Below are 25901 nucleotides of genomic sequence, written 5' to 3'. Positions count from 1 at the left end.
CGCAGACTGATCGATCGGTTCGGCTCTGTGTTCCAGTTATGCCCGCTGATTCGTAATCTATTTTAAACCCCGCTGTCGTGGCCGGGGGAGGCGCCAGCCTGTATTTTCCTCCGTGCCCTGTACGGGAAGCCTGACTGGTTGAGTGGTCTGTAGCTGCTGCCTCAAAAAAGGGTGTAACCCGTCAGATTTAAAAAAAAAAAAGCATAAATCGCCTGCACAAAGGAGGTCACACACACACACACAACGCAGGACGTATCTACGCAGCTGACGGTAATAACGAGGTTAAAGCGCCCGCTTTGTGTGTTTGTTAAGATGTCTTTCTCAGGCTCTTCGTGTCAGTAGTGTCGTGCACTCGTTCGCAGTCGCTGTTTGCTAGGTGTGGGGACTGGGTGTGACCGTCACACTGGAACTGCGGTGTTAAACTTTGCTTCGTTAAAGAGTTGCACTTTTTTTAAGGTAAACGGGTTTGTTTTCCCTTCTGTTTTAACGCTTAAATCAACAGTTTATTGATGTTGGGTTCGAGTGCTGACATGTATTTTATATAAACGCAATTATTATTATTATTATTATTATTATTATTATTATTATTATTATTATTATTATTTTATTATTATTATTATTAAACTTTGTATCCGCGGCTACTCGTTTCTAAACCTCTCTCGATGTATAGATACATTTGCGTCGAGCGGTTGATGCAGTCAGCTGCTTCGTGTTCTGCGGGGTGTATGCAGGTTAACACGCAGTTTGTGTGTTGTTGTGTAGAGCCTTTACTGGCACGTCTAGTGTGTTCTGCAGCTTTGACTGTGCACTTTTTTTAAAATGCATAACTTTTTATACAGTGTAGACCGAGTACCAAGTTCCTGATCCGAAGTCTTTTAACGCCCGATAAAGAAAGATGGGAAATATGCGAGACACAGTCAAGCCAGGAAAGTAATGTTCGCTCCTTATAAGGCACTTTCCCATTTGTGCTTCAGTTTACAGCTGAGTATTGACTGAAGGAAAATATGCTAGTCTGCATTGTGAGGTACATGCATTATATATATATATTTATAGACGGCCCTTTGACGTGGGTTGTCATCTTATTAAACAATATATGCATTTTAAACCTTGAATAGTATTTTAAAAGCATTGCCTCCATCCTTTTAACTTAATATTTTTGTAAAGGAGAAAAAAATATCATGTTAATTAGAAAACGAAATGCAATTCACTGTGAGAGCACTGAAGAGAACTTTAAATATAGAACTGTTAGTTTTGTAAAATTAAGTTTTTTTTTTTAAATAAACCTCCTTTTAAAAGTCATATATATGCACATATTTTAGTGAAATATTTCATTTAATACAAAAAATCATCCGTCCTAAACCATAAGTAAACATGACTCTACTCCATGTTGTGTAATGGTTTCCATAGACACGTTCCTGTGCATACATAATTAATGTTGCACCACTATTAATATACGGATGTGTAATATGTGCTGATAATGTTTTTGATAATTGCACAATGCAGTGTGGTGGAGCTGCTTTTATAAAAGGCGTGTCACTTGAGCATTGCATTCATGTTTCTCGTCTCCCAGGCTTCTCTACAAAGTTAGCTGGTTGTGATTCTATACTGTATGCCTGAGGTATTGTTTGTGCACATCATTGTATGGGAGTCTTTCACAAGGAATTGCAGAACTAAATTCAAATACTCCCTTTGTTTAGTGCGCCCTGTGGAGATAATGTATGTTGTATGATTTATTGGGGCATGGGTGGGTTTTGTCTAGTTCCCCTTTCAAAGACAGGAGCTGTTTGTCATGTGATTGTTTAAGGTAAACCTCACCACCCTGCTTTAGGAAACTCGAGTAGATCAAAAAAAAAAAGGCAAGTGTTTTGCAGTCGTGACAATTTTAGGTGCTGTGCTCTTCTGGGACCTAGCCATCGCTACACGGGACAGACGAGAGCAGGGCAACGTTTTGAGAACTGGTAACTATGGTAAAGTTGGACTGAAAACATCCCAAAATACAAGGAGTGCCGTGCAAATATGAATAACCACGGAACAATTGTGAATCATCATTGTAACTGTTTCCTGCAATCTATCATGGAGTTGCCATGGAAACTTACACCGACCCAAACCGGAATAAACAAATCTCTCTCTGAGTACAGCAGAGTGATTCCCTGATGCACTTCCTGCAGATAGATCAGATTGCGATTAGTGGCAATATATGAATATTATATTTTATAGGGTCTAGCAGCACAAAAATAACTGCATTAAAAAAGAAACTGAAAACAGGATATTCACCCACTTTTATGAGCTGCTTATTTAAAAGGCATACAGTGACTCCCAATGCAGCGTATCCACCTGTGCAGTAAAACACTTCACTGCACTAAAACAACCAGGAGTTACTGAGTCTGCAATACGTCTGTATACTGAATGACAAAAAAGGGAGGAGTGAAAAAAGTCCTCTTGTATCTAAACCTGAGAAAACAACAAACACATCATACACCACGCTCGATCAGAAATCTCAGGACAAACTACAAGAAACTCCAGTCCAGCAGCCAGACGGGGGTGTGTTGCATGAGTGGACAGTGTATTGGTCACTGTCTTGCGTGGATGACTCTGCTTCGTTGCTGAGGTGGGACTGGCTGGACCACAGTCAGGTGGGGTACAGTGATTTGCTGCAAGGCTGACTAGCAGTATGTGGTTTGGAGCAGTCCTGGAGCCTGGCTTCTCCAGCCTCGCTTCAGGGCCAGCAGCTGATGTAGCGCTGACATGCCTTCTCTTAATCTCTTCCGCTTTGCATGTTCTTTGCTGTGATTGTCAGCCTGTTAAATCCTGGTTGCGGTGGAGCGTAGGAGGACTGCTTCTCTCTGCTGGTTCAAACTAAATTATATATGTTTCTTGCAAATACCTGTAGACCTGTTGCAATCATGTTGGTGTAGCAATAATACTGTTGTTTTGCATTGTCAGTGCTGATGCTCATGTAAAAATTCTGACGCCTTCATTTTGTCTGTTGGTTTGCTGTGTAACATAGATTTGGAGGTTGAATTAGTCAATACCAAGCAGTGGTATAAATACTGCCAGCTATAGCTTGAAGCCTCAGTTTGACCTCGGTAGAATGTCAGCTCAGGGTACGACGCTGGCTGAAACGGGCGTGATTCTTTGGTGCGTTGTGTAAATAACACTTTGACTTTGATGCAAATGCATGATAGCCTCATATGAGGATTCCATTGCCCCCTCCCATATACAGCAGTGAACAAAATGTCAATAAAGAATGTGTCGAATGAAAGGGTTAGTTTGAACAGGATATAGCCATCGTCCAGGAGACTTTAAACCTTGTTACAGAACAATGGCATATCAATGGCTAGACAGCAAGGTTTATAACACTAACCTTGAGTCACGGTGTCATATCTCAGTAAGCTGTAGAAGTGCATTTCCGTAGCTTCCCCTAAGTGGTACCGTGCGATTAGAGACAGGAGTGGACAGGAGAGTGCTGGGACTCTCAAAGCTTCTCCCTGAAATGGGGAAGCTGCACTGAAAGTCTCTGCGGATTGGGTTTGAGGCTGGACTCCAGGGCAGCTGTGCGTGCTCAGATTTAAATCTCGCTGCGGAGAGATCAAATGGTTGAGTTCCTTCTGCGTTTCTCCACACACACTCGCACGCACATGGCATTACCAAGCCCAGGCCAGTGCAGGGGCCAGGCTGTGCTATGCATGGCCTGCATTCATGTTCATGTGGGATAGTTTGAGAAGAGTATGATATTACTAGGTGGGGAAAATAACTTGGAAGTGTTTGCCAGAAGGACGGGGTTAACTTTTTTTTTTAATTTAGTGTGTGTGGATTTTTTTTTTGGTCTAGCACAATCTTATCTGTACCTTTGGTTTTAGATACCTTTTAATAAATAGCATTTTATCAATGACATTTTTATTAATAAAATCTGGTAAATGTAAGCATTTGCCATTCAGAATGTACCAAAACTTTTTGTCAGGGCCTACGTTGTCTTTGGAGAACCCAGTTATTTTACATATTTTTTTTAGCAGAGAATGTTGTCCCTCAAAGTATTTATTATTATTATTATTATTATTATTATTATTATTATTATTATTATTATTATTATTTATTTCTTAGCAGACGCCCTTATCCAGGGCGACTTACAATCACAAGCAAATACAGATACATTCAAGTGTTACAATATAAGTCATACAATAAGAGCAAGAAATACAATAATTTTTGTTCAAGTGTGACAAACCACAATTCAATAATACAGCAGATAATAGTGATAGTTACATCAGGATATGATTAAATACAAAGTACTACAGGTTAAACACTTGGCAGATTACAGTATTCTAAGTAGCACTAAGAGGTGTCTGTATCGGATGCCATCCCAGCAGAGACTGGGTGTATAATCCAGGACTAGCATTGCTATGGAAAGGGTTCTTGGAAAGTTGGCACAGACAGAGCTTGCACCGAGACAAGTGGCATGGCAACATGTATCTGTGGTTGCCAAGAAACGGCATGCAATTTATATTGACTTCCTTTTTTTATGTTTGCCACTGAAGATTAAAATAGAGAATCTTCACATATGTTATATAAAACCAGAAAGGGAAGCCTGGTTGTGTTTTGGATACTGGAGCGAGTGATTTATTGTTTTGGAAGATTCTGCAGTCCCATGTTCGCTGAGCCAGTCACCGCTCTTCAGCTGAAATGCAGTCAGCTGACTCGAGCTGCACAGACAATACAGCCTTTCTCTTAAGCCCAGGAGTGTTTTATTGTGACCACCCCCAGTGGTTAGGTGTCCGAGAGGGACAGTCCCTCCAAACATTTCATAAAGTGCTCGGTATTGGGTTTGAACTTCCAGAGTTGTCTTAACTGTGCCATTCTTCTTGTTTAGATTTATCTTTTCCTGCTTGTCGTCACATCACATCCTGGTAAGTTTAGAGCACCCCTCAAAGTACAGCTGGTACACCAGAGTGTAACCATTAACCTGTCCCCCCTGCAACGCTCTGCCCCCAGTGGATGTGAGAAGTTCCACTGTTCCTGCTGTATTTTCTTACTGACGTGTTTCTTGCATCAACTAGGGCCGGAGTGTTGCAGGGGGGACAGGTTAATGGTTACACTCTGATGTGTACTTTGAGATGAGACATGTTTGAGAGCTTTAATGAGGCCACAGGGGTGCTCAGCGTCACTGGGATGTGATGACTGAAACAGAAAATCACTCATACATATATATAATCTCGATCTCTCGGCTGTCTTCCTTATTAAATCACCACTGGATGACTGTAAACAGGCGCTGATGTGATTTGAGATGAGGAAACCAGATTGGGTTTTGTTGAAGAAAAGACGGCAGGCAATTGGGACAGATTTACGAAGTTTGTTTCTTTTTATCTTTCAGTATAAAATGTTACAAAACTAGTAAACAACTTTAGTATTCATGACGTAGTGTGGCAGCAATTCAGTAAACGCAATTAAATAAGCTTTAATCTTATTAAACTGACCTGAAACATGTTAGTGTGGGGGTCTCTGAAAAGGGGTTTAGCATGTGGAGCAACAGTCTGTAGTTGTATTACAAATCTCATTAAAACTGATCCCTGTAGCATGCTGTTATTGTTCACTGTTTATAAGAACACGAAACTGCATCTAAGTGAACGCCTGCAGCCAACAAAAAAAAACATTTTTAGCTTCGTGCCTGAATTGTGTGTGTCTAGGCAGGCAGTCATGTCATTTCATTCAACTGTATTTATGCTACGCTGACTCACACTCTTTTACTTGCAGCCAGTAATTTTAAACCAAGCTTCCTGCAGTAGCTCTGGGCAATCTTTGGTAGGCCTCTGGTCTGTTTTTACAGGAAAATAAATCTCGGCCCCTTTTCAAGCTTTGAGTCATCCGATAGGAACGAAGGCACATTAATGAGATCAGCAGGCCTGGGCTGCAGTGACACGTCCCAGGCTGGGGGCTGGGTCGTTCCGTTAGTGCGCTGCACTGCTGAGTCAGTCCCCCTGATTACAGTCTCTGCTTTCAGCCCTGCCTCCTTCCAAGACAGCCTTGATCAACGTAAATCACACAGCTGCTCCTCGTCCAATCGGAGAGCCGACCCTGTGGAATTGAAATCACATGCACGCACGCACACGGAGTACAGGCTGCGGTAATGAAATCAGCAATCCTGAATATATCTAAAGATTAAAATCATGCAAATGACAATTTCGCAATAAAGGCATTGAGAATCGAACTCTGTTTCTATAGCTTGCTGCAATAAATATTCCTATCCCGTGCCCTTGTTAATAGTACAGGACCCTCGAAGGTGGTGCACCCCCTGATTCCCCGTATCCCCTATTTCTCTTTCGCTTGTCCTATCGTCCCTCTCGGCTGTCCAGCTGGGCAGAGTGTTTTCTTGACCCTGTCCGATCCTTCCTTCTCGTTGTGATCCCGGCCCCTCTCTCTCTCTCCCGCAGTCAGGATGGTGTACCACCCCGAGTTCGAGAAGGCGGGGCAGCAGGCGGGGCTCCAGGTGTGGAGGATCGAGAAGATGGACCTGGTCCCGGTGCCGCAGAAGCTCTACGGGGATTTCTTCACCGGAGATGCCTACGTGATCATGAACACCGTCAAGCAGAGATCCGGACAGCTGCAGTACGACCTGCACTTCTGGCTCGGTAGGACTGCGCTGTCTCTGTCTGTCAACGTTTTACAACAAAGAAACTCAATTCAATGGCAACGATTCGTTGAAGGCAACATAAAACGTTTGCCATTGTTTCATTTAGCACAGACAGCAGGAACTAAACTGAGAATATCCTCCTCTTTCACTGCATGTGTAATTGTACAAATAACAATTGAGTCCTGAGCGAAGGGGATGTGGGTGTCCATTCTGCCTGTCTGTCACAGTGTGATGCTGACCCCCTGTCCTCTCCCCAGGTGATTTCTGCTCCCAGGACGAGAGTGGGGCGGCTGCCATTTTCACAGTCCAGCTGGATGATTACCTCCAGGGCAAACCCATCCAGTACAGGGAGGTGCAAGGGCATGAGTCCCACACCTTCCTAGGGTACTTCAAAGCGGGCCTCAAGTACAAGGTGAGAGAGAGTGTGCTGTCCTGCATTTGCCTCTTCCATGCGTCCCCATATAAAGACTAGAAGATTTTTTGTGTCCGTTCCCATATGAGGTCACATGCATGGAAGTCTTATAACATTATGCCCTTTTAATTCTGACACTGCTATCATTTATTGGAGCTTTTGAAAAGTGACAAATAATCCCATTTGTTTCCTGCACTGTCAGTTTTGTTGAGTAAAAGGGGTGTGTCTTTGCAGGAAGGGGGCGTGGCTTCCGGTTTCAGGCACGTGGTAACCAACGAGGTCATCGTCCAGCGCGTGCTCCAGGTCAAGGGCCGGCGTGTCGTCAGGGCAACGGAGGTTCCGGTCAGCTGGGACAGCTTCAACCAAGGAGACTGCTTCATTCTGGACCTGGGAGATGTGAGGAAGCTCTCCGTGCTCTCTCTCGTTATCTGACTGTTGCAAGCAGGGTCTGGTTGCTGGCGAAGGTGTTTGCTAACGAGCTGTGTCTGCGTGCGCCCCCTCTCTCTCTCCCTCGCAGGAGATCTTCCAGTGGTGTGGCTCCCAGGCCAACCGCTTCGAGAAGCTAAAGGCCACCCAGGTCGCCAAGGACATCCGCGACAATGAACGCAGCGGCCGGGCCAAGGTCTACGTGTGCGACGAGGGCAGGGAGCGGGAGAAGATGCTGGAGGTAACTGCTCCCACGGGAAGGGGCTTCATGGGAAGCCTTCATCTGGCACAGCTGGTTTTGATGATCCTTCCTTTCCAGTAAGATCAAGCTGATTTTTTTTTATCTCTTTTGTATTAAACATTGTAATGTTTTTTTGGTTTTGTTAAATTCAGGTTCTGGGAGCAAAGCCTGATCTGCCTGAAGGAAGCTCTGATGATGTCAAGGCTGATGCATCCAACAGGAAGCTGGCCAAGCTGTACAAGGTGAGACCTGCTGGAACATCACAGCAGGCTTTAAGGAAACCTGGATCTGCTGATGTCTCACCTGCTGTATATAAACTGTGTGTCAGTCCTTTTCTGCTGGTTCAACTGTCCCCTTTCCTTCTGCAGGTGTCGGACGCAAGTGGGGACATGGCCATCGCTCTGGTGGCTGCAGAGAACCCCTTCTCTCAGAGCTCCCTGGAGTCGGGAGACTGCTTCATCCTGGACCACGGCTCTGACCACAAGATCTTCGTCTGGAAAGGTGAGCCAGTGGCCTCGGGCCTCGGAATTCTCCTGCAATTCAGGTCTGTCGTATCGTTTGTTCTGGGATGTGTGCGCTGTGCTCCGTAGCTGACTGTGGGCCTTTGTGCGTTTCTCAAAGGCAAGGACGCCAACACCGAGGAGAGAAAGGCAGCCATGAAAGCAGCAGAGGAGTTTATTAAGAAGATGGGATACCCCAAACACACCCAGGTTAGTCTGCAAGGCATCGGCAGGAGATTGCACCAGCAATGGAGACGGGGAACTGGGAGAGCTGCAAGCTATGATTTAAGTTTATTGTGGTTCTTGACCCCGTCGATGAAAGGAACACGCTGGCTCAGAATGTAGAGAAGCAATGCAAATCGAGGAATCTGCTCAGTGAGGGTTGGAAGTGGTGGGGAATTGAAAAGCACAGCATTGCATGTGTGAGCTAGCCCAGTCCGGGCTGCTGGTTTAGATGAGGAAATATCTGAGCGGACGACGGTCCTCCCATGAGAGCTGAGCTAGCCAGCAGGCGGTGTCCTCCGAATGCTTGGCTCGGACATTGGGTCAGCAGTCAAAGCGGAGTCCCAGTGCAGAACGGTAGAAATGAATTTGTTTAAAGAACGGGTATGGAATATTGCTTCTCTTAACTAATGTATTCTTCATTCGATTTTGTAATTGGTCTACTGTCTCTGCCTCCACGTTCTGGGAACCTTTTTACCTCTTGAGTGTTGCATGGGGGACAGGTTAATGGTTGCACTCTGGTGTACCACCTGAGCTTAGAGAGAAGCCCTTCTTGAGGCAACAGGAGTTATGAAAACGTCCGAGTTTCTAAACCAGAAGTATGCGTAGTTAAGATAGCTGTCATCGTTCATTGGTGCACCACGGTATTTGATATCCACTGTGAACCTCTTTATTCACGAATCCAAGCAGGTTGTCAATCGATGAGCTCTCCTCATTTTTATAAGTGATGTGACGCGTTGGATTCGTGCACTCCTGAATGATTTCCAGATCCAGATCCTGCCGGAGATGGGCGAGACTCCGCTCTTCAAGCAGTTCTTCAAGAACTGGCGCGACCGGGACCAGACGGAGGGCATGGGCGTGGCTTACGTGTCCAACCACATCGCCAAGATCGAGAAGGTGCCCTTCGACGCCTCCTCGCTGCATGACTCTCCTGCCATGGCAGCGCAGCACGGGATGGTGGACGGCGGGCAGGGGGAGAAACAGGTGAGCCGGCTCTCTGGATCCTTTTAGCAGAATGATCCAAATATCAACTATAGGGATTCACCCCAACAGTGTATAGGGTCATCAAATCAACCCCTTTTTTAAGTTTTTTGCAGTGTAATATCTGAATGATCAAGGGTCTCGGAGCTAATATTTCAGCATGTTTAACTCTCCTTTGTCAAGGGAAAGCAAACAGTGGAGGACTTCTGGGCTTTTGATGCCATGGTAACTACATCACAAACACATTCATATGTTTAAAATAGTAAATTTACTGCATAGTTAATGATGTAACAATCTACTATTCCTTTCTGTTTTAAACCTTCAGGCATCGTGGTATTGCGTATTTTATCCATTTATTGTCCTTTTTATTCTTCTGTATTGTACGCTATCTCATTTGTTTCATATACAGATTGATAATTCAGAATCTGGGAGATGGAGAAAGGCACAATGTAATATATACTGTAGATGAGAGAATACAAGCAGGAATGCAATGGGCAAGATCAGAGCAGGAAGCTGAAGACCATTCACAAGTGGAGAGAGAATAGCAGCTGGAGGTTATTATATAGGCAAATGATAGATTTGCATTCCCACAAAACATTAGCAAGCCTCACATGATTGTGGGGTGTAAAGATCCATCTTCTTGCTCTAGTGGAAAGATTTATTAAATAGACAATGAACCATTAGAAAGAAAATATATACGGTGAGGGTTAGCATTCATGATGAACTGGAATCATTTAGCATCGGAAAGGCTTCCCTGGACAGCCTGCACTGTTTCATGTTGACGTGCTTCCCTGGCGCACGTCTGGAACGGCACGCGTTTCCAAACCAGTATCCGTGTGAAGATAAGATGTGCGTGAATGAATGCTTTATTCCCTGGGGTGAGTGATTTGTGAGGTGAAGCGATTGGTAACTCTGTGCCTCTGTGGGCAGATCTGGAGGATTGAGAACTCGGATAAGGTGCCTGTGGACCCCTCCACATACGGGCAGTTCTACGGAGGAGACAGCTACATCACCCAGTACAGCTACAGTCACGCAGGCAGACAGGGGCACCTCATCTACACATGGTGAGTGGAGCAGCAGCGAGACTTTCAGAGACGAACTGAAAAACACACGTTTTCATCTTGAAGTCTTTCTGCAAGTCCGCAGTCGTAAAATACAATTCACTTAGTTCTTGGCTTCTTTTTAATATCACTTTTTTTTTTTCTAAGCTTAAAAATAATAATTTACATTACTCAAGTCTTTCCCTTATTTATATTTTTCCTTGAAACAACTGTATTAAACTTTGACATTATATGTCATGTGATGAATGAAATAGCTTTGTGAAACTATGTTGGACAAACTAAATCTCTGGGGGTTCAAACACAGAGGTGCTCCTGGTCTTATCTTTGTGCGGGTCCTGGAGGAGAGAGAGATTCAGACGTTTGTGATTGTGTCTGTGTCTGTGACATCTGATCTATATATTTAACCCTTCTGCAGGCAAGGATCAGACTCCTCCCAGGATGAGATTGGAGCTTCAGCCATCCTCAGCGCCCAGCTGGACGAGGAGCTGGGAGGGGGTCCGGTGCAGGTAATCACACAGCAAGCCAGGCTTCGACACACACTTTACAGTGCTGACTGCAAACAGCGTGCGTGCCATCTAAAAACACAGCATCTCTACACTCTGAAACTGTCTCTAGTTTTCTGTTGCAGTGACTTTTGGGTCTTGGACCATTAATTATAAATCTTTTGAAATCTTGAATGCATTTTTCTTGGAAGAGATCCTATTAGTTGTGAAGGGACCTAATCCCCTTGTGAAATGAACAGATCTCTTAGTTTAGTGAATTAAAAAATGTCTCTTAATTAAACCATAAAGGGGGATTAGACAATCGGAACCAATGTGGTCACTTTGCAGGTCTTTACATAAGCGTGTCTCTTTAGACTCTATGCAGAGTAGAAGTATGAATGGGTGTACTGGTTCTTCACCCAGCAGGTGTGCCAGACAGTGCTAAACCAGAAAGCTGAGCTCCTCTGCTCTCCAGGAGCGCTCCTGTCTGCTCCTTGCTGTCTCGTTTTCCCCAGGCTTTGCTTTCCTCTCCCTGTTCACTTCATGCTTTTTCTATCCTTTCAGATCCGGGGGTCGCGTATTACCACTCAGGTATTCCACGCCACACTGCAGCGGTGGCACAAAAAAAAAAATAAATAAATAAATTCTAGTTTTGGTAACAATAAAATTCTATCGGATTTTATTATTTATTTGATTTGTCATGCAATAGCCTTTTTTTTTTTTTTTCTTTTACACGTTCCCTGCACTTAACCGTCTGTCCTGCATGATTTCAACAGAGCTGCTTCATTGCAACTATAAGTAAGAATGCTGACTTCCTGTGCAGTTCAAGAATCACACGCTGTCTCTCAGCCGGAACCTCTGCTGCCACCTAGTGTCTGCAAGGAAACAGGACCCTAACATGAGTAGAGGTTGTGTGGCTGTATGGAAGGATCACAAACTAACCTGCCCGTTTTAAAAAGACTGTCGGGCATCAGAGAGCTGTTTGGAAGCCTGTGCAAGCTGATTATATTACACTGCCACCCGCAGTGATGTCTAATGCCTGGTTTATTATATTGTCAGATGTTGCATATGTGTGTGTGTCTTACAGGCGTGTTGGAATTAAATGCATGCTTATCAGATTAAGAGACTGCAGTGTCCTTGCTAATCCTGCTCTCCTTGGTCCCAGGTGCGGGTAATCCAGGGCAAGGAGCCAGCCCACCTGATGAGCATCTTCGGAGGGCAGCCCATGGTGGTGTACAAGGGGGGCACCTCCCGCGACGGGGGGCAGTCCACCCCCGCAGAGACCCGCCTCTTCCAGGTCAGGGCCAACTCTGCAGGGTTCACCCGCGCCGTGGAGGTGAGTGCATGTGGTTTGTAGTAACTGTAAAACACTCAACAGTGCTAAATTTAGAAATACTAAAAGCATGACAAACGGTTGACCTGGAAGTCTCTCTCGTGTTGAAACGTTTATCGCTTCGTGGTCCTTTGTCTTGTTTAGGTTGATGCCTGTGCCTCCAGCCTGAACTCCAACGATGCCTTCGTGCTGGTCACCCCCAGCGCCTCCTTCATCTGGGTGGGACAGGGCGCCTGTGACACGGAGAAGAGCGGGGCCAAGAAGCTGCTCCAGATCCTGGGGGCGTCTGCCTCCGAGCTGCAGGAGGGGGGAGAGACAGGTAGGGGAGGCATTGGGCAGCTGGAGCAGATCGTTCAGACAGAACAGTCTGGATTTGTGACCTTTCAGTTTTGTGTAGTTGGGTATTTATCTTGTAAAAGATTATTTATTTGTCCTGTTCTGTGTTTTTCAATGATGACTTTTTTCCAACAGAACTAATTAGAGCCAGGTTGCCTAGCGAAGCTCCAAGTGTTGCAAAACAGAGCTGTAGCTAATCTTCCAATGATTATTGTCTTCGAAGGGCATATTGGCCACTCATGGAATCATCCAGTTAACTACCAGTGCAGGATATAGCAGCTGCAGCCCTGGCTGTGTAGAGGATTCCTCATGTTAGTGGTGTGCGTGGGTTTGCTGTCTCCTCAGCAGTGTTGTGTGATGTGCTGTCGTTGTGGATTGCGTTCTGTTGGTGAGAGGTGGTTTTAAGCTCTAACACCACGACCGCAGACCAGCCCAGCTCGTTTTGCATTGCGGTTAAGACGCTCGCTTGTGGTGCGCGGGGTCGCGGGTTCGAGCCCAGCCCGGCGCTCTGTTACAGTTGCAGAATGCTGTAGCGTGATATGACGCGTGTTCCCTGTCTTGTCCAGATGATTTCTGGTCCGCTCTGGGAGGGAAGCAACTGTACCGCACCTCCACCAGGCTGAAGGACAAGATGGACTCGCACCCACCCAGACTGTTCGCCTGCTCCAACAAGACCGGCCGCTTCATTGTGAGTGACGTCCCGACTCCACACTTGCCTTGGGCTTCAGTAATTTGATTGTTTCACTGAAACCCCCCGGGTGCAGTAAGGGTACACCGCGTGCATGAAAGCTGGTTCACGTGTGGATCTGGCTATGCAGCTGTAATAGAATCGAATGATCAGTTTGTGTTGTAACTCTTCTGTCCTTTCCAGATTGAGGAGGTGCCTGGGGAGATGATCCAGGAGGATCTCGCACAGGATGATGTCATGATTCTCGACACCTGGGAGCAGGTAAAGCAGAGATGCCAACTTCTGGCTGTTGATTCATATCTTTTGAATTGGTTTTGCTGCCATTTCATCCAGTCTTATTGGAACATCTCAACACACACAAAGTTCACACCTGCCGTTAAGCAACCCCACTGCTTTTGATTACAAAGCAAGATCTGTCGCTCAACAGAGGCACCCAATCACAATACGCTTTTCAGACGGTTACCGTCACAGTTGGCACCTCGGGGTGAAGTTAATTGTTTGTCTGGATCCAGCCAAGGTGCTAGCGACACGCTCCCATCACCTGCATTGCAGTTTAATGTTTTCCAGAAGCATGCTTGGAAACACTGAAACCTTTCAAGTGGTGCTTACCTACTGGGTAATGATTTGTGAGCCACTCAGTCAAGATTCTGTACCCCACCCACTCCCAAAAAAAGATCTATACGGACTGAGAGCTGTGTGATTTAGTCTGGTTTATCACAGCTTTTATTAACACTCCTTTTTCTTTTCAGGTGTTTGTTTGGATTGGAAACGAAGCCCAGGAGGAGGAGAAGACCGAGGCCATGGCTTCAGGTAACCCTGGATAACGAGGGCAGGGCTCACAGTTAATACGTCTGTATATGTAGATTGCTTAATGGGATTTTTTTGCTGCTCCATCCTCAAATTTACGGATGAACTAACGCACCACTTCTGATTTGAATTCATAATGCAACGTTCTTATGGCTGTTTCATACTTCAGTCGCACGCGGTCTCTGCAGTCGTACGATCTTCTGAAGAAGGCCTGTAGCAAGAATTAATTTGCTTTGAACAGAATTTTTATTTTTTTCAGCTCTAGTTTTGAATTTTCAGATTTTTTAAATTTGTAAATAAAACAGAAGCATAATTTGCTAGTGGTTTTGAGTGCTTGGCATTTTTCTACTTAATTTTATTTTTAACTGCCTCCATCATCATCATCATCATCATCAGTTGTCGTTCTAACCCTGTGTGTGTTTGTTTTGTTTCTTCCCTCCTGCTAGCTGCACAATACATCAAGAGTGACCCTGCGAACCGAGACCCGCGCACGTCCATCGTCCTGATCAAGCAGGGCTTCGAGCCGCCTACCTTCACTGGCTGGTTCTTGGGCTGGGACTACGATTACTGGACGGTCGACCCCCTGGAGAGGGCCATGGCGAGCCTGGAGGTCTGAGCCGGGACACGCTAGGACCTGCCGCCCCCCAACCCCCACCTCCCACCTCCCACTGCCTTACCAACAAGCTTCTGTCTGCAGCCCCCCCCCCCATTACCAGGGAGTCCCAGACCTGTCAAGACACACACACACTGCCATCCCACCCACCTCCTGTTCTGCTCCGGTTCACTGACTCTAGTTCACGGTTTCTCCACCGTTTTTTTTTTTTTTGACTGTTGGTTACTGAAAAGTTAAGCACAGTCAGTAGTAGTCAAGTTACCAGTGCTATTGCAAGCTTTGTACCATTCTAGTAAGTACGGCTTTTTTTTTTCCATTTAAAATTGCACGAATCTGCACTGCGTTAGAACATCATTATTACAAAGCCTGATCTTGCAAATAGGTGGGGGGTGGGTCATTAATTCTAAACCTATAAACCAAGAGGTGGATTCAGTTCAGAGGATGTGTGGTGTTAACACTGCCACGTAGAGTCACAGGAGTCCTAGGGTAGGTGTTTTGTTCTAGATCCTTTCAATTAAGAATGTAGACTGCAGTACTTTTCCCTAGCCCACTAGATGGCAGTCCATATAGTTCCGGAGGTCACCTTAGTTGGAAAATTAGTTCTTGGGAGGGACTGAGAAAACAGCTGGATGTTGCCCCTCCCCTTTTTACTTCAGTGTCTAACAGGTCAGGGTGGCTGGTTTTTTTTTCTATTACAAATACCCATGCAGTCGTGCAATATTTTTTGTTTTTGTTTATCGGCAAGCTATTTGCACCGGCACTTCAATGAGCTTTATAAACCAATAATAAATAAACTTTGTAAAGCTGGAATGAGACATCTTGTGTGTGTTTTATTTATACAGCAGAGGAAAAACAGTATAAAAAAAACCAAAACATTTTGCTGGTAACAAACACGTTTTTAAAGGTACAGTAGTGGTGTTACATAGACAGCAGGTTAGCGGTACTCTTAGACCCCTAATCCTAATTCTGGTCTGTGAACCCTAGTTTTATAATGCTGTACCTAGAATTGGCATTGTATCGATCAGAGCGAGGGGAACACTGGTGAACTTCTCTTTAAAACTTTCCCCCATCAGAGATCAGTGTCCTTCCAACTCTGACATGTGACCCAGAGTCTAAATACAGATCAGACCACACGTGAGCAGAGCATGCTGGTCTTGGTCGACTCCCTGTATAAAGAAGGACCCGACATCCTGGACACGGCTGTGAATCCTATACTAGGGCGATCCTGTTAAAGTCAATCACCCTGCGCTACACCAACTGCATTTACATGTACAAATGTAAGGGTGACATGGACAGAAGGGACAGGCAGATTCCTAGAAATGGTTTAGTCTCCTTCAAACATGGTCTCTTTATCATTCGGCTGGAAGAGTAGTTTTTATTGCGCAACACATTATGCATTATTAAAATAGCAAGGGGAAAAAAAGGAAGGCAAGGCAATTGCATATTCAAATGGGGTTAAAAAAAGTTACACAGATATTTTTTGAAGAATGACCTTCAGGATATTTATAAATACATTTGGAACTCCAGCTTAAAATAACTAGTTCTCACATTCCAAATACTTGGCATTCCGAATCCAAGCTGCAATAACATTCCGGGTGAAAGGGGCTGGGTTCAGGGCACTACAAGGGGGATCCATGCACAAATTCTAGGGACTTGATTCAAGTCTCTATGGACCTGGGATACAATCTGGGTTTGAGAGTGGATGCCATGGAGAACAGGCAGCCAACTCCATTTAAAAATTCACTGAACCAGCCTTCAACCTGTGTAACATTTACCTTGATTCATTTGACACATTTTTAAACATAGATCACATCTGCACTTGATATGGAGCTATATATTTAGTACTGTACTATAAATCTGAGAAAATAACATGTACAAAAATAGTCCAGTTAGAAAGAAGGCACACGACTGCATGAAGATGCGATTTATACAAGATAGGAAAATAATGGCAGAGCTCTCTCTTTCTCATTTGGCTTAATGGAATGAATCCACGTTGTTCTGATCTTACAGCGCTTATAATGAATGATCTGTGGGATGATTCTGCCCAGTGTTGCTGCTGTATTGGGTCCGGCTGGACTGCACTTGAACATTTTATGAAAGCTGCAATGTGTCGGGGCTGTGGTTTGACTTTTTTTGATTTCAATACATTTGCACAATGGGGCTGTGTCATGTGTCATGTGTTTGCATTGACATTGAGAAAGTGCAAATCTACGCTCTAATGTTTTTGCAAGTTACACTGCTGCATTGCCACTGCAGACTCACTGTGACGTAGTAAGACACGGCCATCACAGATCAACTCCTTTCACTTCGTCGATGTTTCTCGAAGCGGCATTTATTAAGATCTGAAGTTTGTGCTTCGGTTTCTGTCGAGAGCAATGACTTTCAAATAAAAATAAAAAAGGAGAGAGAGAGGATCCCTGCAAAAACCGCTTGCAGATTAACCAAGGAGAAGCGTGCTGTGGTTCGCCAGCCCTCCTCCCACCCGCTCACTGGCGCATGAAGTTTTGCAGCATGTCGATGGGCAGGGGGAAGATGATGGTGGAGTTTTTCTCGGCAGCGATGGTGTTGAGGGTCTGCAGGTAGCGCAGCTGCAGGGCGCAGGGGGACTCTGAGATCACTATGGACGCCTCCTTCAGGGCCCGCGATGCATTCATCTCCCCCTCCGCTGCGATCACCTGGAGAGGGGCAGCGGGTCAGGACAGGAGGACACGGATAGGACAGACAGACAGAGAGGCCCCGCCCCTCACATTCACCTGGGTAGGAGCACGCTCACTCACACACACACAGAGTAGATGTGTTCATTAGGACAGACACAGAGATTGATGCCTTCATGAAAACAGACACAGATCTATGCATCAGGATGGGGATGCAGATTTTGAAATCAACACTCCTTGTTGCCGTGCAACACTGAATAACAGTTCTCGTTTTCTCTCTGTCTCTCTCTCAAAGGGACAGGCTGGCTTATAAAAAGCAGCCAGTGGAGGAGGGGTGTGTGTGTGTGTGTGTGTGTGTGTGTGTGTGTGTGTGTGTGTGTGTGTGTGTGTGTGTGTGTGTGTGTGTGTGTGTGTGTGTGTGTGTGTGTGTGTGTGTGTGTGTGTGTGTGTGTGTGTGTGTGTGTGTGTGTGTGTGTGTGTGTGTGTGTAGCCTGGTCCCACTGAAAGACAGTAACTCGGTTTATTTCTAGTACAGGAAGAGTATAAAAAGGGGCTGGCTCCAGGCTGATGGGAAGTGCTGACCTTCACCCAGGCTATTTCTGTTCTGCAGCAACATTACTGAGAGAGTGGAGTGCTCTGGAACACCCTGCAAAGCACTACACAGCCTGCCAAACACAAACACTAAAGATCTAAGGGCTCGATCCAATGATCTTCATTTCCACCCCCTAAGTTTTTATTTATTTATTTATTTTTAAATTAGGGTAAACCAGTTTTTAAGGTACTATGTGAAAGATTTTATATACAGTATATATATATTATTATAATGCCATTATTTCATTTATATGCTGCAAGTTGCATTAGTTAAAAGCATTCAAAGTGGAAAGCATACAGCCAGCATGGAGGAATTGGAGATGTGGAGCTCCCTGCAGAGATCCTGTCCTTGGCTTCACACCTGGAAAAGTGAGCCTACACAGACAAGACTTTACCAAAACCAGACGTCACTTCAGAATCCGGCCAGCCTCTTGTTTCACTATACTTATTACTGTCAACAGCATGTGCTTGAAAAACACGTTGGACTGTTAATATGGAGCTGTGCTGGAACAGTGTGCCTGTACACCCCAGTGGTAAGCTTGAAGGACACCGTGGTTGCAGGCGCATTTACAAATCAGACCATTACATGCCAAAGTACGGAGAGTATAAATAGTGGGGTTGTTTTCACAGAGAGCCTTGTGCTGCATAAACTAGCCAGCAGCACCCAGTCCTGGGTTTCAGGTATATTATTGAAATGACCATGTCAGGAGATCTGGTAAATCTGCTCTGAACGGATCACACTTTTCTGCAGGCAACAGGAGTTGTTCATGCTTCTACATATAAGGGAGGGACACTGAAACCCAGGACTGGGTGCATGGCTAGCGTGGGTTTCAAATGCTGTAATGGCAGTGAGTGTTTTCATCTCAGCTCATTCTCTTGTGTGTGTGCGACGGGCTGGGGAGAGGGGCTGGCACTCTTTACCTTCGCCCTGGCCTCTCGGGACGCCTCTGCCTCAGCTGCCATGGCTCTCTGGAGCTGCAGGGGCAGCTTGACGTCTTTGATCTCCACTCGCTCCACCTTGATACCCCAGTCATCTGTGGCACTGTCAAGCGTGGACTGCAGGAGGGACAGAAACAGGAAGCAGTGAGTCAGCAAGGAGACAGCGCAGGAGACATCAGGTCTCCTTCCCCCACCTCCAAATTCAAATGAGCACAACCAATAAAAAAGTTCAACAAATTACCAGAAACAACTTAGGAGCCCCGGCAAAAACACGCCTCACCTACATGTCTCTTTTGTTTGAACTTTTTGAAAGGGATCATGACACGTTTCAGTTCTTCCTGAAGTTTATTCCAAGACCATGGAGTAAGAAAATGTTTTCCAAATTCCGTACAGACTTCAGGAAACGAAAAACTTAGCACAGCCTGAGATGTACAATTATAAGCACGACTAGAGGTAATGGGTCATTTATTAAGATAATTTGGGCTTTTGCCTAGGATTCTGTAGCAGTGTTTCAATGTGATGAATCCTTGTGCATACACAGAGATTCAGAGTGCTCACTCCAGACAGGTGAGCTTTACCTCTTTCAGCACTGCGAAACGCTGAAGAGGTCTAGAAAAAAAACCAAAAAAAACACTCAAAACAGCAGAGTGCTAGCGCAATCTAGAAAAAATACCTAACTTTTGGTTTTGGATACATACCCCTGTATATAAATATATGTAATGGCGCGTATCCAGCCCTGTAGTACCTGCATGTTGTGAGCGATCTCCTCGCGGTCGGACAGGATCTCTGCCAGGTTCTTGGTGCCCAGGACGTTGCGCAGTGTGGTCTGTGCCAGCAGGCGCGTGGCAGCGTCTGCGTTGGTGATGTTGGCCACGGCCAGGGTGGCATTCTGCACGCGGTAGTAAACCACGCCGTCCACGCACACAGTCACCGAATCCTTGGTCAGAACCTGCGCGGGGAGCCACGGCAAACAGGAGGCAGTGTAGTTTAACCAGCATGGACCAGGATAATGCTTTATTTTATCAGCATTGCCATTCGTGAACATTTAAACAAATTACACACTCAAATAGCTCTGTATTACCGTAAAGTTTTTTTTTTCTTTATGCAAACACAGTTTGTTCCACCTCCAATGTAAAAAAATATTCCGGCACAATTACTGAGATAACACGAGCAAGTCTGCTAGTAACACCAGTGCTGGGACTCAGAGCAATCGGATGCCGATCCTCGCGATCCACTGTAAGTGTGTGTGACACGCAGACAGACTCCTCCATGTATTCTCAAACTGCTGGCTCTCCCTACCTCCTGAGGGGGGATGTCGAAGGTGATGGTGCGCATGTCCACTTTGATGAAACTGTCAGTGCAGGGCAGGATTAAGAACAGACCTGCCAGAGACAGAAATTGAACAGAACGTGGGATTTTCAAAAGTAGAATTCACGCCCGATTGCAGTATGAAATACCCCATCAAAATGTCTATTAAAAGAAAGCAATTAAAATACTTTTCTGTACAGTGGAACATGCTAGAAATATGTGTGCGAGGAGTGAGGACCCAAATAGGGCACCAATCAATCAATCAATCAATCAATAACTGAGGCTCACAAAATAAAAGCCATGGCGATCAATAATCAATTCATTGTCGCATCCCTCTATAATACACAGACGTAGCATGCTGGTGGTTTATATACACTGTAATGTATATTATTATAATTCTATTAAATGAGCTTTGTAGTCTTGTTGCTCAGGTTTCATTGCTCTGGGGTGAATGCTCTGCAGAGTGTCCAGCTGACTTTCTAACCCCAGCCAGCATCACTGCAGGCCAGGAGGCCTGTACCCTCATGAGCGTGAACACAGAACAGAAGACCTCTGTAGAGAAACACCCTCACAAACAATCTGCTAGCAGTGCTGGTCAGGAAACAGACAATTCCACTGTTTCACAGCCAAAAGCAGAGTCCCAATACAGTGCCCTTCTCCCTAGATAAGATCTTTTTTATTATTTTTGGTTATTATCATTCCTTAACCAGGTGGATTCCCACGCATGCCCAGCTTCCCAAGCATTAGATTATTGAAATAAAGTGTACCCGTGAACCGGCAGCCGTGTCATGTTAAACAATGAGAAACACATGCAAGCACGCTAGTTGATTTAGGGTTCTATTCAAATGATAACGGCTTTCTTCCTAATCCACTGAAAAGCACCGAGGGTTGATGCAGCCCCTGCTTTGCTAAGTCCTGTGGCAGCATTTATTCATAATGTGGTTTATATTTGTATCCCTTTCCAAGTATTTTAAAACAAAACCACGCGTGGCAGAAAAGCAGGAGAGTTAACCCGACCTACCTGGCCCCTTGGCACCGCCTGGCAAGATACGCCCAAGTCTGAAAATAATCGCCCGTTCGTACTCCTTCACGATCTGTGCAGCAGAGAAGGAAAGCGAATGAGAGCAGCAGCTGAGAGTATGCAAGCATGCACTGTGTCCTGTGTTACAATGGAGCGGGACACTTTCCCTTCATCAGAACCCTGATTCACCTCCCCAGTTTAGAACGTCCCATCATGCTCCTTCACAGCAGCAACCCCCACATCAGCTCCAGAGATCGGCGGTCAGTGGGCGTCCTCCGATCCCACGACCAAGACAACTGCCTCTGTGCACCCCGGAGCTTGACAGCGGATGGTCGGCGCGCTACCGGCCCCTAGTGGACAAAGGCCGGCCCTGCAGGGTTCTGCTTTGCGCTCAGAGAAACCTCAGAGGTCCCTGGCGATTTCGCCTCCCTAACTCGCCGCAGCGCTACAGCCAGTGCTCCTTGTGGAATCCCCAGCACGGGCCTACTTCGTACAGCTAGGACAGTCCCCTGCGCTCCCCCGACTGTATGACTCACCCGTGCTTTTCCCAGATGAGATAATCAGGGGCACCATTAAACACGTGCTTTTTAAAACCGTAAGGGACTTTCCAAGCCTGGTCGAGGTGATTTACCTTGATACACATCCAGATGGAGAGAGGGAAGGTAAGCAGGCTCAAGAGCAAGGAGAACAACACCAGGATCCAGCCACAGAAACCAATACTATTGTCCGAGGCTGGAAACCAACAGAAAGCACAAATTTACCGTGGCATTAATAAAACAACACGTGGGCGTACGTTCAAAGCGTTTCACCCAGGCTTTGATGATCTGTTTTTGTTTTCTGATTACGGAAAGTCCCGACTTTGAGGGGCTCAAGTTGTTTATCTACAGCTGTTACTGTTCTTCTTCAAGCATCACAGCCTACAGAAAATGACACGCATCTGAAAACGTTTACATGGGCTACCAACTTTATATGTCATTTTGTCATGCTTGTCAGGTGTGAATTCTCCATTAATTCGTCAACAAAAGACAATGCAGAGATGACAACGAGACTCCCACTGCATAGCAGTTTGATCCATTCCTGGTTTTACTAGGAGTTTAAGAAGACACACCTGAGCTTGTCACCTACACGCTGTGGCCAACCAAGCTCGCGGTAAAGCCTGGAATGGGTGAAACTACTGTGCAAAAGGAGTCTCATTTATTTCCCTGTAATGGAATCTAGATTTCTAAAAAGGTGTTTATCTTGTTTAAAGCGAGAAGAGCATGGAAAATATTTCCCACGCTCGTAGGTGTTACTGTAGGCTGGCCAGCGGACAAATTGGCTACCCTGTAACCTCTGAGGGCCTGGGGACCTCAAATGAGTGTTAAAAACAAGCAGCCTGTTTGCCCAAGTATATTAAAATGAGTTTACACTTAAAACAATGTTAGTTCCACAATACATGCCAATGGTTTATTCGCTTTCTTGCATCATCACCTCCATCCTCTTCAATAAGCCACACTGAAAAACTGTATTATGACATCACCATCACTTCCATGGCAACTGACCAGATTCTAATTCTAGTAAGTACAGGCGTCTCCACTGTATCTCAATCACCAGGGCGAGGACTCCCAAGAGGAGAGAGAAGCTGCCTCGCTGGGCAACAGGAAACTGCTTAAATTTGCAGGACTCAGATTTTCTCACGATATGTTTTTGATTTACACTTGGTTTCTGCGGTACAATGACCGCAACTAGCAGGTTACACTTTAAAATCGTCCCAAGCCTTACTAAAAACAGATTTTTTTTTTTTTATAAAACATTTGCATGATGTTATTGTTATTTTTTTATATTTATAAGCCTGGTGTCAAATACACTGAAACTACTGCAAGTATGGAAAGCTATGATGCTGTGTAGTATTGCTCTACGTTTCATCTCATATTGACTGCTGTTATCTGAGCAGGCTGGACGCTACACACACACACACACACACACACACAAGGTTTTTGTACCTGTTTCAAACTCATCACCATTGACCTTCAGGATACCTACAGACAAAATGTGTAGGTTTAGAAAGAAATACAGGTAATGCTTCTTCAATAGTAAAACCTAAGCATGGCCTAGAGCTGTGGTCACAAGTGTTGCATCACCTAGAATTTTAGGATTAAGACAAAATTAATTAATATATATAACGTAATTTAGATATTTTATTTAACATCATGTGATCAAAGAAACTACAAAATGATCTTGCAAAAGTCTACCGGAAGCCATAACAGCAGTAGTGACGTCAGATTTCAAAACGTCACTTTTTTCAATTTTTGTCAGTTTTTCGTTAAGTACAGTATATGGAAAACTACAAAGCGGTGTGCAATTCAATATGTTAACGCAACATTATTAAGCAGGTTTCATTCGACTTTTTGAAGCACAATTAGTTCATTCTATAATAATATAGAATGAACTCATCAGCCGAGATCCTTTTACGGGAATCTATCTAAAGATCAGTGTAGCAAAAAAAAAACAAAAAACAACCAACCAACAAAACAACAACAGTACATGTTTACACCAAACAAGGCCAGGATTCCACAGCTGTCTGCATTGCAGTCTGACCGCCCAACTTGGGTAAATTCTCGCTTTTTTATTTATCTGGAGAAGCTTTTTGTTTGGGGTCAGAATATAATAAATGCTGAGGGTGAGGCACGTTTAACCATTTACTCTATTCTGTACATAGTCATCTTTCACTTCACTTACTGCGCGGTTATCTACTGCGCTGGCCCGCATTGCACATGGTGCACACAGAGAATGCAAGTTGTTGACGTCCCAGCCTTCACAACACTGTTGGTGTGCTGTTACAGACACCGTACAACGCGTAACTCTGTATCGGGTCTAAAAACGACGCAGATTAACTGCAAAACTTCATTTGATCGTGGTTTAGGTTATGTACGAAATATTTACCCACATGCAATCCACTCAATTTGGGAAGACGTTGCAACAGGTGCGGCGCATTTACAGTAACACTGCAACATGCCACACGACTGAAATAAATAAATAAGAGAGTTCGGTAACTTTGACAGTAGTGTTTTTCAAAAAAAGTAAACTTAAAAAAAAGGATAGCAACGTGTTTTAATGCAGAATCCAGGATTAACGTAAGGAAATCTATTGTTATTTTAATTTACAGTGAGCAGGAACGTTAGTATTATATAAATAATAATGTTTCAGATAGAGAACTTTAATTGTGGATTTCAACACTATCATTTTCGGTAACATGTTACATTTTGAGCAGGTCACGACCTTAAAACTCCCTTCGTTTAAAACAACTTATTGAGATCTTAATTTATTAGAAATACAATGAATGTAAATATCCCGAGACTACAGTTTAATGAACTATTTCTCGTAATTATACCGACTGGTGCTAGGAGCGTTTTAGGTGTTCACAAGAATTGTTCTGTTTTATTTTTGTTTCTCAGTAGTATATTTTAAGGATGCTGTTGCTAGATTTTTGATTCCGGACTGTAGTTGTGTAATTCATAAATAAATATAAAAAACGCATAGTTGGCTTAGCTGTTAGAAAGATAAGTCTGGCTTCGGCCTAATTTTCTCTTCAGAAAAAAACAAAAAACATGCTGACAAAATCCAGTATCTTTGCGTCAGTCCAGAGTAATAAAATGTGCATTCATAAAGATAACTGCATATTAAAAATAACTCAACAACTACGATGTTTTGTTGTTGAAAACGTTCACTAGTCAGTATTGGCACACGTACTGCTATACCACAGCGGTCGCTGAACCGAATGCATTTCAACTCAAACCACACAAAAAAAACAAGTTGAAGGGGACTTTTTTTTAAATTCTGCGCGTCGTGGTTTTGTTACACACTGTATACAGATTAACAACACATAAACACATAAATAACCCTTAATACAGTACGACAGTCTACAAGCACGTACCACTTTTCAATAATAACAATATATATTATATAATACAAGTATACAAAAATACCTATCTGATGTTCTCGCTTTTGTAGCTGCCGGCTTTCTCTCACGTCCATGGTGCAACAAAACTACTGTCGAGAAAAATGCCCTCAAACAAAAATAAAGAAACTACGCCGAGTTGGTCTGGTCTGGTCTGGTCTGGTGAGTGACGAAGTGAACAGCTCTCTCCTCTCCTCTCCTCTCCCCTCCTCTCCCTGGGTGGTATGTAAACAGCGTGGCTACACCACGCCCCCCTCACACTCCGACTTTAGCAGAGGGACACTCTGCAGCTAACGGGACTGCACTGTGTGTGTGTTCTCAATGGCAAGCGCATGTAACATTTCAACCCCCAGACATGTTTTATTGATATCAAAAAGTTTTCTTGACAGACACAGTTCTCCTGGTTTTGCCACACAACATGGATTAAACCGGTATTCATAGGGTTATAAGCAAACGCACTTTTGAATTGAGACTTCTCTTAAGAGAAGATTATTTATGAATATAGCGTATTAACACAATATATTCAATAAGGCACGTTCATAAACCCATTTTGCATAGACTTGCACACTGTGTGGCTGCTTCGCGACTCGATTAGTTCAGCTCCACACCGCATTGTTTAGTCCAAGGAAACTTTGCATAACTCAGTGAAACATTTAACTCAGGTCATCACTGCAAAACGTTCCAAATAAACCTGGTAAATAATTCAAAAGCACACCAGGCTAGTATT

At 44.5% G+C, this 25901-nt stretch overlaps 2 protein-coding genes across 4 annotated transcripts; one reads left to right on the top strand and one right to left on the bottom strand.

The window, feature by feature from the left end:
* Positions 1 to 109: 109 nt before the first annotated feature.
* Positions 110 to 15534, top strand: LOC117396878 (gelsolin-like). 2 transcript variants are annotated; one of them, XM_059005685.1, is made up of 17 exons: positions 110 to 270; positions 6423 to 6620; positions 6880 to 7034; positions 7269 to 7430; positions 7552 to 7701; positions 7854 to 7943; positions 8070 to 8202; positions 8323 to 8411; positions 9192 to 9407; positions 10335 to 10468; positions 10881 to 10971; positions 12113 to 12283; positions 12425 to 12599; positions 13183 to 13304; positions 13488 to 13565; positions 14054 to 14114; positions 14558 to 15534. In XM_059005685.1, the coding sequence occupies exons 2-17, from the start codon at positions 6428 to 6430 to the stop codon at positions 14725 to 14727; spliced, it is 2190 nt and encodes a 729-aa protein (XP_058861668.1). In that variant the 5' UTR covers positions 110 to 270; positions 6423 to 6427; the 3' UTR covers positions 14728 to 15534. The 2 variants fall into 2 exon arrangements, with proteins under 2 accessions (XP_058861668.1, XP_058861669.1); XM_059005686.1 differs by lacking the exon at positions 110 to 270 and adding an exon at positions 281 to 456.
* On the bottom strand, positions 15535 to 25527 carry LOC117396879 (stomatin). Of its 2 annotated transcripts, XM_059005687.1 has the most exons (8): positions 25203 to 25527; positions 23220 to 23255; positions 21869 to 21969; positions 21238 to 21310; positions 20208 to 20290; positions 19654 to 19857; positions 18891 to 19025; positions 15535 to 17399 (listed from the first exon to the last, which is right to left on the bottom strand). In XM_059005687.1, the coding sequence occupies exons 1-8, from the start codon at positions 25249 to 25251 to the stop codon at positions 17211 to 17213; spliced, it is 870 nt and encodes a 289-aa protein (XP_058861670.1). In that variant the 5' UTR covers positions 25252 to 25527; the 3' UTR covers positions 15535 to 17210. The 2 variants fall into 2 exon arrangements, with proteins under 2 accessions (XP_058861670.1, XP_033851047.2); XM_033995156.3 differs by lacking the exon at positions 23220 to 23255.
* Positions 25528 to 25901: the final 374 nt, after the last annotated feature.

The sequence above is a fragment of the Acipenser ruthenus genome, chromosome 31 (assembly GCF_902713425.1).
Source record: "Acipenser ruthenus chromosome 31, fAciRut3.2 maternal haplotype, whole genome shotgun sequence".
Taxonomy (NCBI): domain Eukaryota; kingdom Metazoa; phylum Chordata; class Actinopteri; order Acipenseriformes; family Acipenseridae; genus Acipenser; species Acipenser ruthenus.
Note: the sequence above shows the minus strand (reverse complement) of the source record. Positions and strands in the feature narration are given on the sequence as shown.